This window comes from Prionailurus bengalensis, chromosome A2, assembly GCF_016509475.1.
Source record: "Prionailurus bengalensis isolate Pbe53 chromosome A2, Fcat_Pben_1.1_paternal_pri, whole genome shotgun sequence".
Lineage (NCBI taxonomy): Eukaryota > Metazoa > Chordata > Mammalia > Carnivora > Felidae > Prionailurus > Prionailurus bengalensis.
Genome location: NC_057348.1, coordinates 143,815,987 through 143,833,555, shown reverse-complemented (window position 1 = coordinate 143,833,555; position 17,569 = coordinate 143,815,987). Strand labels below are relative to the sequence as shown.

General features: G+C 42.3%; 1 protein-coding gene and 1 pseudogene across 1 annotated transcript in view; one reads left to right on the top strand and one right to left on the bottom strand.

Annotated features, from left to right (window-relative positions):
- SND1 (staphylococcal nuclease and tudor domain containing 1) overlaps positions 1 to 17,569 on the bottom strand; it is a 421,931-nt gene that overhangs the window by 391,636 nt on the left and 12,726 nt on the right. Inside the window, exon 2 of the mRNA XM_043589426.1 lies at positions 916 to 1,065. Within this exon, the coding sequence (XP_043445361.1) occupies positions 916 to 1,065 (150 nt within the window). The remainder of the gene's footprint in view (positions 1 to 915; positions 1,066 to 17,569) is intronic.
- Positions 10,438 to 10,550, top strand: LOC122488845 (annotated as a pseudogene).

The following is a 17,569-nucleotide window of genomic DNA, read 5'->3' as shown; positions in this document are numbered from 1 at the left end:
CAATGGTTCTTGACTACTGAGCCATAAGCTACCTTGAGAAACCAATTAAAAACTCCCTCCCTTGGGGTACCTGGGTGGCTCAGTCGGTTAAGCGTCCAACTTCAGCTCAGGTCATGATCTCACGGTTCATGGGTTTGAGCCCCACCTCGGGCTCTGTGCTGACAGCTCAGAGCCTGGAGCCTGCTTCGGATTCTTTGTCTCCCCCTCTCTCTACTCCTCCCCCACTCACGCCCTGTCTCTCTCACTCAAAAATGAATGTTAAAAAATAAAAAATAAATTAAAAAACTCCCTCCCTTAACAATGCATGTTTACACAAAACTTTGCAAACAATTTCAAGGGGTTCACAGATGGATCCAAGATTAGGAATCTGTAATAAAGCACAGGCATTCAATACACTCCCATTTACGGAAGTGAGAATGTCTGCTTGGACAGGCGATAATGTATCTCTGGAAGGAGACACAAGACACTAATGACATCAGTAGTCCCTGGAGAGAACTGGATTTTTCACTCCATATCCTTCTGAATTTTGAACGTGAATGAAGAATTCAAACACAAATTAATAAAAGAACGCTGCCATAACCAACGGCAGCCTCCAATGGCTGAGAGACTACCTGGGAAATATTCCAACCTATGTCCCATGAGAAGGAGTGACAATGCCGACAAGTGTGCAGAGGTGGGAAGCCTATGGGAAAAGGCAGGAAAGGCAGGAGAGACAGGCTGGGCCAGGGATTCACTGCTAGCGGTGTTGAGTGTGTGAACTCTGCCAGCCACACGGGTGCGTCCAGAGTCATCGTTCCTGTGACACAAAAATACTCAAAATACACAGGAAAACAAAGAGTACAAATGTACATCAGTCAAAGACATTAGGCTAGAACCCGGGTCCGCAGCCTCAGGGAAGCCTCTGGAAGCACCCACCTCATCCGGTGTATCTTTTGCATCAGGCTGTGTGGCAGCTGCCCGGCGGGCAAGATTTCCAGCTCGAATGTTGCTAAGGTTGATCTGCCTCTCAGGAGGAGGCCCTCCACGGGGCTGTCCGCGGACAATGATAGCACACCCTGAGAGGACCTACGGAGGGGGAGAAAAAGAGAAAATTAGTGGTCTAGAGGTAATCTCACCATAATGTAAGGTGTTCCCTCACCGTATCCCCAACATACTTGGCACCTTGGAGGCATTCAAATAAACGAATGGGATTGTTCTTAATTTCATTATGAGAAACACCCACAGGAAATGCTGGGCTACATTCTGAAATGACAGACCCAGAAATAGTAGTAGGAATTAAACAAACAACAGAAAAGTCATAAAAGAAATAGACTGTTCAGGATAAAGGGCATGTGAGACATGGAGACGAAGGACCTCTGAAATTTCATGCCAGCAAGCACCACCACCCATGCTCTTTTCAATTATTAAGAAGTTAATGTCTCCACCCACACACATCCCATTTAGGAGGGAAGCAAGCAACGGAAGGCCTAAGAAAAGGGGAAGCTGAAGGAAGAAGCCCCTACACTCCACCCACAAGAGGCCAAGTACACCCAATGCTGCACGTCCCTTGCGGACAGCACTCAGTCTAGGCCAAGGGAGACACACAAAGTGATCCAGAAAATCCACGCTCTCTAGGATTAAAACCTTCTAGCTCTACGAGGCACCTTATAGCTCCCAAGCACAGTAGCTCCTTTTATCTCTCTAATCAAAGGCATCAGGCATAGAACCCACTTGCAAAAGAGCTCTGAAGCTCACTAGGATTTAACTTAAAATATCTGCAGGGGAGAAGGGAGGATCTCAAGTGGGAGAACAGAAGAAAAGGCGTATAGAAAAAAATGACAAACGTCACCCAAGCTATTCAAGTTGTCTTTGCTCAGCAAGGCACAATTTAATGAACAGATGGACGGAGCACTGGCTTCACTAGATCTAAAAGACGCCCAATCTCACGCTTCAGAACAAGGAATAGGTGCTGAAAAATTAGTGATAGGCTGGCGAGATCTGCCAACATAGAGCCCTTCGGTACACAGCACGGCAGAGTTCTCCATAAAGGAACGATGCTTGGAAAGGAAGCCACCCCTATGTACATTTGCTTAGCTGACATTTCCCCCTCACCTCTCCACTTTAATTAATTCTTTAAATTATGAAATATTTATATAAATACAGAAGCACATTTAAGCACCTATGTACACTTAAAAAAATGAGCAAACTGAATAACCACCACCCAAGTGAAGAACTAGAACATGCTAGAACCTAAGCTCCCTTCTGTGCCCTACTCTACTTGTAGCCCCTTCCCCGCCACCATTATGACCACCCCTCCCTTACTTTCCTATACAGTTTTACCATCTAGGTATACATCTCTACACAATGTAGCTTCCTTTTTCCTATTTCCGAACTCTCTCTAAAGTGAGTCTACTGTGTGTGCCCATATGTCACTTGCTTCTTTTGCCCTTTGTTTTTTGTTTCTGTTTTGGGTTTTTGTTGATGTTGTTTTGGTGAAACTCATAGATGTTGATGTAAAACACCTGTTTATTCACTTTCATCGCTATATATTTCATTGTATGAATAGAACATATTTATCCAATCTACTACCTTCTTACAGAAACTCTGTCCAACAAATATACACATTCCAATTAAAAAAAAATAGCGTTCTGATGAATGCCTCAGTATCACCAATACCTGAAGCACATACCTTGGTCTAAATGGCTCTTCCTTGGCTATACCAGGACACATATAATAAATGATGGTCTTCTTTATATATGGCAAGTCCTGCTCTTCATTTATATCCTTTCTGATCAAGTGTCACCAGTCACCAGCAATTAAACTCTATAGCTTCCAACCAGACAGCCTTTCTAACTGCCTCTCCTGAGAACCCATGCCCTGGGCATCATCCCTGGGAACTGACACTCTAAAAAAGACAAGCTCTCAAAGTGAAGCCAGGAAAGAACAGGTATCCTAGAGCACAGGATGTCTGGGGTTCCTGAAATGAGAAGCACCAAAGGAAGTAAAGGAAAAGAGTCTGCATCTGATTCATTTATAGCCAATTCGTCATAATCAGGAGAATAGCACATTGCAGAGTACCTGTACTTGAAATCACTGACGCACAAATTCCAAATGGGGCTGAGGAGAGCCAAACTACATCCAGCATACAAACCAGAGCATCTGTCCCCAATGCCTCCACCTCAGTTTTAGTCAACTTTTCACAAAAAGTAATAAAGTACTCCCAGGAGACCTAGTGCTTCTCAGTAAGCCCAGCTGGAAAAGCTAAGGCCCACGTATAAGAAAACCCACCTTGGTTGATCAAGGTTAAACCCTGATGAGTGAGCAATGACCCATGCTAGGAAAAAGAAAAAAAAAAAAAAGTCCTGATTTCTCAAGTCTGACCAAAAACCAAACAAAATAAAAAAATAAAAAAATAAAACCAACAAAACAAAACAAACACACACCACACTGAAAAGCTCAAGAACAGAATGACTGATGAGAAGAACCCTCCTTTGTCCCCTAAATATCAGAAAGGTGCTATCTCTAATGCCTCTACTGAATAACCCAGGTCCCTGGGAGACAATAGGTCTATAACTATTACCCTGGCAAACAACTTGTGCATAGGAATTTTGCAAAACTTCCTTTGTACCTCTTCCTCTCTCCCTGAATGCTATTCTGAAGACTGCTGTCAGAACATCTCTGCATTATTGCACCAAATATGCCATTCAGACAATAGTCAATGCTTGGATTAATACTAGAGAGAGAAGACTTTTACTTTACAGGTTGCTTGACACCTTTTATACTACTGAGTATACAAATTCAAGCAGCAGGCACCAATTCAACCTCCTAAGCAACAAGAATAGATATTCATCGTGGGAGACATTGCCATTCCTATCTCCCCAGGAGGAAAAGGCTGACACGTGTACATCTCTCCAGTAAAACTTGCTCCCCCTCATTTAGGCATGGCCTTGGTAGAAAAGTAGGAAAAGACCATCTGCAGACCATTAAGAAAGAAGAGACCTATCTATAAGAGAGGAACTAGTTTCCTTCCTACTATTTATAGAACTGAAATAGTTCAACACACACTACACCTCCTTCTTGCTATCTCCATTTCTCCTTCTAAGAATTGTTAAACTCCTTTCACCTGCCTCATTTGCCAATAGTCTTTACTCAACTTCTTCCTCAATAAAAATATATTAATGGCCTTCTCTTATCCAACGTTCTTCACCAAATAGAGCCAAGAAGAAGTAGCTCCATTGGAAAAAAATCTAAAAAGACCAAGGTTTATATATCAAATTTAAACTCTATCTCCTATAGCACCAAAACAAGTCATTTTTTCCTCTGTGAAAGACCTGACATCTAAGCGGATTAATTTTTTAAATTTTATTCATTGACTGATTCATTTATTCATTGGTTAATTCAATGCAAATATGAGTGCCTACTATGTGCCAGGTATCGTTCCAGGCTAGTGGCATACTCAAGTGAAATATAACAGACCAAAAAATCTTCTCTTAGAGAGCGGACATCCTAGTAGGGGGAGACAAACAATAAACATAACAAGTAAATAAAATACATTGTTAGTTTATCAGAATTTTAATTTCAGAAGAATAAGGTTAAGATTGAGAGGAAACTGTCACGGATAATTGTTCTGCCAAAGCTGTACTGATTCACGTTGCAAACTTTCATGGATGCAGTAATTATCCTTAATTGCTAATTTATAGGGCATAGAAAGCAAGTCATATGGTAACTGCTTTATCCAATTATATTAATAAAATGACATATTCTAGAAAAATGATCTTAGCCCTACCTGATACAGCAGGAGGTTTGTGAAAACAGCTGTCACAATGAATCAGTTTGACTGAGATAATGGATTAGACATTTCTCGGCTCTGCCAATAAAGGCTGCAAAGGGACGTGGTGTGATTCAGAGGACCTGGCTTCAGGGCATAAGTTGGACGGTGACAAAGGCTGAGACAAGCCAGCTGAGAAGGAAAATGGGAACTCAAACTGTTCACACCCACATACAGGTTTATTGGGAGAGTTACCTAAAGTCAAACGCTTTATGGGCAGCCACTAACATGTTGCCCAGCAACAGAACACCACATTAAATCTTCACTAGACCCTGACAATTTGGTGCACATAAGTCTTAAACCCCCAGACCACAGACATGAGGAAGACAGAAAACTTATAGAAAACCCTAGTCATGCTACACTTAGCATGTATACTGGTTAAGAAGGTGATGGTACAGAAATCCATTTAAGTATATCAGTAAAGCCAGTATTTTTTCCATAGTACCAAGAATAAAAATCATCTTGGCCTGAGAATGGAATCTTATTAGCTGAGAACATCTCATTAAGCTCTGCAAGAAGAACTAGCTTAACATATATATCTGCCTGTTAAGATTCTTTTTTTTTTTTAATTTTTTTTTTTTAACATTTTATTTATTTTTGAGACAGGGAGAGACAGAGCATGAATGGGGGAGGGTCAGAGAGAGAGGCAGACACAGACTGAAACAGGCTCCAGGCTCTGAGCTGTCAGCACAGAGCCCGATGCGGGGCTCGAACTCACGGACCGTGAGATCATGACCTGAGCCGAAGTCGGACGCTTAACCGACTGAGCCACCCAGGCGCCCCTATCTGCCTGTTAAGATTCAAGAGAAATATCTTAGCAACACCTGCCAGTATGAAGACCTAATATAAAGAATAAGGGCAGCCACCTGATGAACACTAACATGTTCCCAAAAGGCCTGAAATAAACCCTGATGTTTACAGCCAAATGACTTTCAAAAAGGGTACCAAGGTAATTCAGTGGGAAAAGAATCTTTTCAACAAAAATGGGCTAGAAAACTGAATATCCACATACAAAATAATGAAGTTGGACCTCTACTTCATACCACATACAAAACTTAGCTCAGAAAGTATCCAACTTTAAGAGTTAAACTATAAAACTCTTAGAAGAAAATGCAGGTATAAATCTTCATGACCTTGGATTTGGTAATGATTTCTAAGATAAGACACCATCTTACAAAGCACAAGTAACCAAAAACAAGATAAAATGGCCGTCAAAATTAAAACAGTGACTCAGGGGCGCCTCGGTGGCTCAATCCATTAAGCGTCCAACTCTCGATATCGGCTCAGGTCAAGATCCCAGGGTCATGGAATCAAGCCCCGCAATGAGCTCTGTGCAGAGCATGATGAACCTGCTTGAGATTTTCTCTTTCTCTCTTTCCCTCTCTCTCTCTCTCTCTCTCTCTCTCTCCCCCCTGACTCACTCTCTCTTTCTCTCTCTCCCCCTCCCAATACCCCTCTCCACCGCTGGCATGCTCTTTAAAAAAAACACAAAAAAGTGACTCAGGGACACTATAAAGACAGTGAAAAGACAACATTTACAAAACATATCTGATAGGGGTCTAGTACCTAGAATAAGGAAATACTGTAACTCAATTTAAAAAACAAAGCAATTGGGGCGCCTGGGTGGCTCAGTCGGCTAAGCATCCAACTTCAGCTCAGGTCATGATCTCACAGTCCGTGGGTTCGAGCCTCGCATCGGGTTCTGTGCTGACAGCTCAGAGCCTGGAGCCTGTTTCAGATTCTGTGTCTCCCTCTTTCTCTGACCCTCCCCTGCTCATGCTCTCTCTCTCTCTCTCTCTCTCTCTCTCTCTCTCTGTCTCAAAAATAAATAAACGTTAAAAAAAAATTTTTTTAATAAATAAAAAAATAAATAAAAAATGACGCAATTAAAAATGGGAAAGGGGGCCTGGGTGGCTCAGTTGGTTAAGTGTAGGACTCTTGATTTCAGCTCATGTCATGATCTCACAGTTCATGAGAGCCCCACATCAGGCTCCATGCAGAGCCTGCTTGGAGTTTTCTCTCTCCCTCTTTCTGCCCCTCCCCTGCTCACACTCTCTCAAACTTTAAAAAAAGCGGGGAAAAGATAGGAATACGTTTACCCAAAGAAGATACACAAATGGCCAGTAAGTACATGGAAATGCAAATCAAAGCCACAATGACATATCACTTCACAGCCACTAGGAAAGCTATAAGCAATAAGAGAGACAATAGTAAGTGTTGGCAAGGATGTGGAGAAATTAGATCCCTCATACGTTGTTGGTGATGCAGATATTTTGGAAAACAGCCTGGCAGTGCCTTAAAAGTTAAACAAAGCATTAGCACAGGACCCAGCAATTCCACTCCTAGGTATATACCCAAGAGAATAAAATATGTCCACACAAAAACTTGTACACAAATGTTCATTACAATGTTGTTCATAATAGCCAAGAAGAGTGGAAAATAACCCAAATGTTCATCAAGTGATGAACAGATAAATAGAATGTGGCCTATCCATAAAATGGAGTATTATTCAGAAATAAGAAGTGAAGTACTGATTGATACTGCAACATGAATGAACCTTGAAAACATTACAATAAGTGAACGAAGCCCGATGGAAACAGCTACACCCTTAATGATTTCATTTCTATGAAATGTCCAGAATAGGCAAATCCATAGGCAGAAAGTAGATTGGTGGTTCCCAAAGACTGGAGGGAGGGGAGCAGATGGGTTTAGGGTTTCTTTCTCTTTTCAGTACTGAAGAAAATGTTCTAGAATTAGACAATGGTGAACGTTGTATAAATACAGGAAAAGCCACTGAATTGTATGCTTTAAAAGGGTGAATTTTATGGTATGTGAATTTATTTCTAAAGAAAAAACTTTTTTAACATCCAACATGGAAGTACAAAAACTTGAGGATATAAAACATATACTTCGCTACAGAGGATTGCCGTATCTAGCAGAAAGGTTAGGTGCTTAGCTGAACAACCCTAACAAAAAAATGTTTTTAAAAAAGGCAGTTGACTCAGTAGCAAAAGCCAGCCATGGTGACTCACCAAAGAATGGAGGGCCACTGTAAACTTTCCAGTCCTCTAGAAATAACAAGGTAGAAGTGACAGGAAGGAAGCAGGACTTCAGCAAAATCTACAAAGCTCAAAAATGATGAAAATGGCTGAAAACAATAGAAGCTTTTTCTGAGAAACCACACAGCAATGAGAATGCACTCCTTTCCCTCTGTGGCACAGAAAGAAGAACGAGGAAAGTCACTGGGCTGAAAGATCCACAGTGCCATCTGGAAGCATGCAACTGCCACAACCCAGGTTGCACGTGCAGGGGCTGTATGTCAGAGTGACAGAGAAGCAGGCCAGGGACCCTTCCCTGGACAAGAAATCTTCTCTACCTGAAAATACCATCAGGGGATCAAGAAGAAGCTGTTGTGGATGGGGTAGGAAAGCTTTCATTAAATACATTTTCATGAAGCAAAAAACTATTAAAAAAAAAAACAGGATTAAAGTAAGAGTAACTGAAGAGAAACTAAATTGTGGAAAATTTCGGAAAAAGTGTATCAGGAAAAAACTTCTTGGCAGCCAGCACCGTTGCCTCCACAAGAAGAATCATCTCTTGAAAATTAAAAAGTCATTGAGACAAAGAGCAAGCAATCCCAAAAGAACATAAGCTGTGTGGTCTGGGAGGTCTTTCCCAGAATACTCGCCAACACAGCCAGCTTTTTCTTTCTTTTTCTGGCAACAGCAAGAGGCAAACCTAAATTAGAGGGCCAGCAATCAAACACAATGAACTGGAAGCCCCTGGACTCATGGCAGGCCATTTCAGTTGCTGCAGGCGCACCAGCGCATCCAGCAGAGATGAGTGTTAAGTAAGCAGCTGCTCCGGGGGCCAGCTATACCACAAGGTCCTCAGTTTGAAATCTGGGGAGTTTACATCTCAGAGGGACCAGAAGGGTCATCTACAGAGAGAGGGCCACTAAGAGAAGATCTCATCCAGGCCCTTTTATTTTAGAGGTGAAAATCTGCAAGCAAAACAAGTAAAATGACTTTTGCTTACAATAAAGTATTGACGGCCGAGCAAGGACTAGACATAAAGCCCCCCAATCCTGATGTTCCACCATGCTGTATGTAGAAACAAGCTTTGGGGGAGGGGGGGGCTGACATCTATTAAAACGGTATCTGAAGTTACCTACTGGTTAGATCTTTTTCCCAAGTAAAATCTCCATTTTTATGTGTCAGCAGAGCAGGTGTCAAAGACTAAGCAAGTAAAGCTTCCATGAGCTTACTGCTCCAAATCAAACCAACACTTGTTAAATACCACCATATGCAACGCAAGCAGAGACTTAAGAGTCTAATATTACAAAAGAACACCCAAAAAAGAAGCACAAAGGAAGAAAACTCCAGAATGATAAAAACAGGATTGGCAAACTACAGCCCACTGGCCAAATCCATCCCACTGCCTGCTTTTGTACAACCCAAGAGCTAAAAATGGTTTTTACATTTTTAAATGGCTGGGGGAAAAAAAAATCAAAAGGGTATTATGTAACATATGAAAAGAGTATGAAATTCAAATTTCAGTGTCCATAAATAAAGTTTTATTGGAACATGGCCAACATCATTTATTTACATAATTGTCTATGGCTGCTTTCACACTGGAACAGCAGAGTTGAGTAGCTTCAACAGAGACCGTATGGCCTGCAAAGCCTAAAATATTTACTACCTGGCCCTTTACAGAGTCACTTTGCCAACCTCTTATATATTATGACATGACAAGGAAAGGAGATAAAAACTAGTGTTATGGAAGTCTAAATAGCAAGTGCACAGCAAAAATAAATTCAGGACTACCACTTCAAGTTATACAAACTGCTCCTTTTTGAAATCAGAGAAGAACAGAGGTATATGACAATAAGAATTTAGTTTCAGAGTCAAAGCAGTGTCAGTGGTTAATTGGCTCTAACAGCCTCAGTTTCCTCATTTATAAATGCTCACAAAACATGTAAGAATACCCACGAGAGTTGTTACGAAACCTAAACAAGAATAAAAGCACTGAGCACAGAGGCTGATCAAAAGACCCAATACATAACGCCAATATTGTTATAAGAAATGGCTCAAGGGGCACCTGAATGGCTCATTCAGTTAAGTGGCAGACTCTTGATTTCGGCTCAGGTCATGATCTTGTGGCTCGTGAGATGGAGCCCCATACTGGGCTCCACGCTGACAGCTGACGACACGCAGAGCACCTGCTTCTGATTATCTCTCTCCCTCTCTCTCTTTGCTCTTCCCCCATTTGTGCCCACTCACTCTCAAAATAAACAAACAAAAAAGAGGGGAGCCTGGGTGGCTCAGTCAGTTAAGCATCAGACTCTTGATTTTGGCTCAGGTCACGATCTCACGGTTCATGGGTTGGGAGCCCACGTTGGGCTCTGCACTGACAGTGAAGAGCCTGCTTGGGATTCTCTCTCTGCTCCTCCTGTGCATGCTCTCCCTCTCTCTCAAAAGAAATAAACTTTTAAAAACATTATTAAAAAAAAAAAGAAGAAAACAGCTCAGACTGTAGTCACAAGTAAAGACTGTAAGAGTATGTACAATAGAAAAAGGTGGACATTTCCTCCAGGAGTATAAAAGAAGGTATCAAAATCATGGAAATTCTCCCACAACTGAATTCAGTCAAAAAGGATTAAATAGTGGCTACACTGAGACACAGGGGATGCTTCCATGACAGCAAGTTTATTGAAGTGGTGACAGTGAGACCTGTAACACTTCCTGCTAGGCTCATGAAGCAGAGTGGAAGTAACAAAACTTTTCAATACCAGAAGGAACTAAAGAATAATAATTTTAGATCATTTGCCAAAATAGCAATCAATGTACTTCCTACAATTTTACTTCTAGGGCCATAAAGTAAAGGAACTGGATCACAAAGATTACAGGTGGGGAATATCTGAAGAACGTCCATATGCAAGTGGAGATCAAAGAAGCCGAACTGAAAGAACCCTGGGCTGACAGTGACAACCATGGATTGATTCTTTTCAAAAGGGCTATTTTGAAGATTATGATTCTGACTTTGGAGGAACTGCAGGGGTTGGCACTGGAAGGAATCTCACGTAAAATTCCTTAAGTAATAATTTATTGACTTAAAGAAGTGAACAAGTCTGTGCTCAAAAACTTCCAATGTTATTACTATTAAATTCATATTATTTATATGTTAAAAAAAGGATTAAATAACCCATAATCTACCTTCCCCATTTGCCAGCTAAGATACCCCCTCCCTAGAGAGGTAAATGTTATGTGTTTGTCAGAACTTTTGTCCTCAAAGGTAATGTTAAGTATCATATCTTATGTCTGCACTGAACTTCATCCCTGACAAAGAGTGGTGGCGATCAAAGCCTCAGGTGACCATGAACTGTGAAATCAGTCTTGAGTCTGAAAACAAATTCAAGCAAAAACCATTCCAAGCACTGTGATGTTCCCTCCTGTATAAATAAATGAGGGCAAAACTACGACCACCGTCTTCTCTGGATTGTGAGGATTACTAAGTGAGATGCCTCACGGCACCTGACTCCTAGCAGGTACTCAGTAACCTTAAGGGCACATTGGTCCCCTTCCCTTCCATTCCCTTCCCCTAACTCTTCCCTTCCCTTCCCCTAACCCTTCCCTTCCCTTCCCCTAACCCTTCCCTTCCCTCCCCTTCCCCTAACCCTTCCCTTCCCTCCCCTTCCCCTAACCCTTCCCTTCCCTTCCCCTAACCCAACCCTTCCCTTCCCTTCCCTTCCTTCCTATCCTCCACCCCTCTGCATCCTCATAACCATGCTCTGAGGAAGCAGAGCAGGCACCATTCTCCTCACTTTCTGAGGAAACGGTGGCACTTATACGATGGCATCAGAGCTAGGACACACGTCTTCCCAGCACACTTCCAATAAACCCCAAATACTAAATATATGTGAAATGGGAGTCAAAAATTGGTGGCAGAGGGCAAAATAGGTGAAGAGAGTCAAAAGGTACAAACTTCTAATTATAAAACAAAGTAAGTCGTGGAGATGCAATGCACAGCACGGCAACTGTATTGCAACTGTATTGCATATTTGAAAGGTGCAAAGAGAGCTTAAAAGATCTCATCACAAGAAAAAAAAATCTGTAACTATGTACAGTGACAGATTCTAACTAGCCTTATCGTGAACATTTTATATATCCAACTGTTATGCCGTACAACCGAAACGAATATATATACTAATATATAGCTTACATAAAACACCAAGGTTGTAACTTCTGCACAAATAAAGCCTCACCATGAAGGAACTGACTCAATCTCCAGGAAGCCTGTACCAGGATGTACCCAGGATGATGGTCCCCTGCAGAGCCAAGTTCTCACTACTCAATGCTGAGCCCCGCTGTTGTCAAGGATCCAGAGATCGAGACACAGTTATGCAGAAATAAGAGAACTCAGGAAGAACTGTATGTCAGGCAAATGTGTCATTTCAGAGAAATCCATTTCAGTTGTCAAAAGAAAATCTCAAAGTGGGCAACAGTCACATGCGAAAATTACCAAAGAAAGAAGCAAAAATTGACTTCAGAACATAAAAGATTATCACTTAAAGGATTTTGACCCCTCTACCAAATGCTTAAGGTCAAGTACTTACACTATATTAAAGATGAAAAATTACTGTAGTGAACAGGGCTTTTTGTTGGAGATTTTGTTTAAATTTATTTTTTCTTATTTTTATTTTGAGGGAGAGAGAGAGAGTGCACAAGCACGGAAGGGGCAGAGGGAGAGAGAAACCCAAGCAGGCTGCACACTCAGCACACAGCCCAACACGGGGCTCGATCCCACAAACCGTGAGATCATGACCTGAGCTGAAATCAAGAGTCATACGCTAAACCAACTGAGCCACCCAGGCACCCCTAAAATGCTTTGGAATCACAGAATTGAAACCTTCTCTAAGCACACAGTTCAAAAAGGCTATCACACCCAAAAAGGATCTTGGGTTTTAAAGAGAGTCCCTCTTTCTTCCTATGCTAGTTATCTGGTGGGAATTTTAAAAATTTACATATGTGGTCTAATTAGGTTGTATAGTCAGGAAAGCCAGAAGCTCCACAACGTCTCTAAAGTTTTAAGGAAAAACTGATGGAAGTTCAGTTACAATAATTAAGAACATTCTGTAAGAGAGGAGAGCACCATCCACATTTTTGGTTTCAGTGAAGCCTTGGAATCTTGGTTGTAATCTCTTTACCTCTCAGAGTTGGCCTTATCATCATAGAGGAATGGGATTATCAAAAACAATGCCTGAGTCCCCCCTCTCTCATCTACAAGGAGTGGTTTTGGGAGATGCCAAAAGAAATTCTGTTAATTTGCAAGACACCGGATTTTCTTTCGTTCTTAACCGAATTCTAAAATTTCCTCCTCCCGTCCTCCATACCTTTGGCCTTCTCCACAATGTGGATTGTCCAGATCAAAATGTAGACTAGTATTTTCAGCCAGCATGTGGAGGGGACAGGAAGAAGAGTCTCTACTGCTAATCAACTATAGCTTGAAAGCACTGAACAGTTATGTCACTGCAGCCACCATGGCTACAGAGTAGAGAGAAAAATGACTCAGTTGAGTCCCATCATCTTTCAACTGAAACAAAAGAATAAAAAAGGCAGAAGTGAGAAGGGTGCACAGAAAGCCTCTGAAAAAAATTACAGACCAGAAATCACGGGAGAGCCTGTTAGAAATGCAGACACACCAATTCCACCCAGGACCTACAGAAGCAGAACCTGCATTTCAATAAGATCCTTGAGTGATGGGTATGCACAATAAAGTTATTAATTCCCTGCCTCTTTATCCCCACCCTAACTCCCTGGCTTAGAAACATGTTCTCCAGCAAATTCAGCTTAAACTATCTCCACAAAGAGGCCTTCCAAATCCCCGAACTGGGTCAGACAGCCTTGCTACGTGTGCTCTCTGACTACACCATACTTCTACTCATGGAATTCATCTCAACACTAAATAGTATAGTTGTTTAGTACTGGCTTTCCTCTCTAAGCTACAAGATCTATAACGGCAAGGACCAGGTCTATGTTACTCACCCTGATAGCCCCCGAGCCCAAAACAAGACCAGAGACAAAGTCAGCATTCAATAAGTATTCTTTGAATAAATGAATGGCCCTACTGTGTAAAAAGCACAGTGCCAGATTCTGGAGAGAAGGGACAAGAACAATCAAGACATGGTCCTTGTCCTTAAACAACTCCTAGCTTAGTGGATTTTTGCCAAAGCTAACGAGAGCCAGGATCTCAAGAGCACGTGCCACACTCACAGCTGTTTTCCTATTTCTCTGCCAAATGACAACAGGTAGCCCAAATGTTCTCCAAGGCCTTCCACCCACCCCCTTGGCATGATCCACAGGCAGGCATGTCCTCACCCAGTCTGCTTCATCCCGTATTCTCCACTCCCGGAGTTCAGTCCCTTGTCCAGCCTTCTCTCTGCCCTCTATAACGCAGCTCCAAGTCCTCAGCATCATTCCATTCTCCTCTAGGAAGTCTGTGCTGCTGCTGAGAACATTTTCCTCAGCACCCCCTTCCCTCAACAATCCTCTTATTACGTGATGTCGAATTTCCCTTGTTACCTCCTTCAAGAATGTCTTACCTGACTCCTTTGTAACCACTCAATTGATTGTTTCCTGTGAGCTGTCAAGTCTACTCTACTCAACAGAAACCACTCAAATCTATATCCCAGACCACACTGGAGAATCTCCCAATTAACTGTTCAATATTCAATTGCCTTCCCACTTTCCTCAGTCATTTCCCATATCCCCCAAAGGGACACTAAGCAAATGCAGTAATTTCATCTATGATTATATTCTCCACGATTCTTATATTTATTCTTATTTAACAGACAAGCATCTCTCGGTAGATTTACACCCCAAAGTCTATATCCAAATACCTAAGGTAACAAAAACATATTTGAATTCCTTAACTGGTAGCAACGAAAGTAACACTATTTCCTTTTAATCATCAGAGAAGCAACTCACAGAGAAACGTAAGCAGACAGGGAAAGAACACACCATGACAGGGACAGAAGTGCTGAGAGAAGGCACCGGCAAGCTTAGGCCACCATCAAGCCAGCTCACAGCTGCTCACAGCTGTTGGCAACAGGCTCATAATCCAACCCCCCCACCCTTTCACACCCTCCCCCCACCACCACCAGATCCCAGTTGGAGTCCAACGCAGCCACTAAAAAAATCAAATTCTAGACTCTAGGACTCTGATGAAGCACTGTATTATAGATGTGTTCCTGTGCGGGTCACGGGCAGGGTTAACAATTCCAAGGCCTGTACCTTCTGAATGTTTTCCACATCCCAACCTGTAACAGTGATTACCAAACAATGATGGACAGGAGCCCTAATCCAAAGATTTGGTTGGGGACTATCAGAAATTTTAAAGCACTAAAAGCACTTTCAAAAGTTACTGATTTGTGGGGGCGCCTGGGTGGCTCAGTCGGCTGAGCATTCCAACTTCGGCTCAGGTCATGATCTCACGCTTCGTGGGTTTGAGCCCCGCGTTGGGCTCTGTGCTGACAGCTCAGAGCCTGGAACCTGCTTCAGATTCTGTGTCTCCCTCTCTCTGCCCTTCCTCCACTTGCGCTCTGTGTCTTTCTCTCTCAAAAATAAATAAACATTAAAAAAAAAATTTTTAAGTTACAGATTTGTACTTTTTCTTAAACATTTCAAAATATAGGGGCGCCTGGGTGGCGCAGTCGGTTGGGCGTCCGACTTCAGCCAGGTCACGATCTCGCGGTCCGTGAGTTCGAGCCCCGTGTCGGGCTCTGGGTTGATGGCTCAGAGCCTGGAGCCTGTTTCCGATTCTGTGTCTCCCTCTCTCTCTGCCCCTCCCCCGTTCATGCTCTGTCTCTCTCTGTCCCAAAAATAAATAAACGTTGAAAAAAAATTAAAAAAAAAAAAAAAAAAACATTTCAAAATATACACTTCTAAGGTAACTGGCCTCAGCCTATCTTACGGGTTTCAATAACTGATGCAGTTTTTCTGTTTCCATACATTTCATATACATGCCCACTCTGCATTTCAGAACTACTGCATACGGATAGTCATATAAGAGGAGGGTTGAAGATCATATGCCTCTTGAACTTCTGTGTGTTCACCACAGGTAGTGGAGGCAAATCCCCAAAGACACAGGCTTCTTCTCTTAAGGAAACCCAAGAAAAAGTTGTTCCTGATCACAAACAAGACCTCCCCTCCTCTGCGCAGTAACTGAGAGGTGAACCAGCAGTGGCCAAGGTAGGGTGGAGAAGCCTGGGAGTGCATTCCAGGAGTTACTCGGTTACTGGATCATCCATCCAGCCCTCATCCCCACTCTGACCCCTGACTCCTCAGGACCAATGCTCAGAGGAAGGAGGGAAGTACCCCCATGATTCCTGATCCAGGGAGGCAGCGGCCAGAGGGCAGCTCCCGTGGCTGCCATCCCTGACTCCTCACAGCACTGCTGGCATAGTGGCCCTGAGTACAATAGGTCACATCATAGTCCAATGATAAGGAGGGTTAAGAGGGCTGACACTAGAAACAGCTAAATGAAAGCACACCAGAGATCCCGAAATACCCAAGAGAAATGAAGATTAGTACCTTGAGTATTTCTCAGGCTTGTTTCCACGAAGTCCTATGCATTTTTCCTCAGAATGAACTACAGCAATAGGGATGCCAGCTTATAAAGCATAATACTCAGCACTATTCAGAGTGAATCATCTCTAAAGGACATCTAATACGTTTATTTTGATTTATATGCAGGACTGACTGCAGAACTTAGGATGCACTTCAATTTCTATGCTACCCATGAAAAACATTAATTTTCCCATTTTATTTTCCAGATTTGTTTGGAAACTTTTCCTATTTGAAACGTTCATGGTCAATTTTAGATGTCAAAATAAAGTACAAATCACAAATCTACCATAAACATTTCAGAGTCCTTTATTGCTAAATTAATGCACCATCCCAGGATTCTTATAATTAAAATCCTAGGAAAACTATGATGGGGGATTAAAAATGGAAGTCTCCAATCATCTAACACATCTGGAGATCACCCTACTACCTGCTGGTGGCCCAGCCTAGTCCCTCCATCCTCCAGCACAAGGCACAGATTTGCATACCTCCTCAAGAAGCTAAACAGAAGGTATCTGGCCTATCTGGAATTTCCTTGCATTATCTTCACTGCAGGTACTGCCCCTCCATTTTTATTAAAAACATCCATAATATTCTACATATCCTATGCTAACCATAAAGTCCGGCTCTCTGATTCCCCTCACCTTTGGGGGAGCACACTCTCTAATGAATAACAAAATAAATACATTTCTTTAACATATAAAGCATAGAAATTTCAAATCCAAGTTTACGGACAGCTCACAGACACAGAGCATCTTTACTTTCAGCATTACCATCAACCACTTTCAAAAACCAATTTTCTAAGTTCCTGTCCCTCAGATAATCTAAGTCCCAAGCTTCTTATTGTCCCTACATTGGCTTTCAGCTTCTCCTGTTGACAATCAAAGAAACGCATTTTCTACCACACAAGAGAGAGAGAGAGATACTCTCATTAAGAGCACTGATAAGGGAACACTTAAGAATTAAATGGAAACCAAGCAGTCGAGCCAACAGCCCTATAGCTGCCTGGCCACGTAAAGGAAAGTTATTCCTCCAGAGCTAGAATCTGATGACTGACACTGGGGCAGGGCAGGCTTACCCAGGCAGGAGCTGGGCCTGTGCCCCACAGAGAGCCTGCGGGAGGTCTCAGGAGATTCTA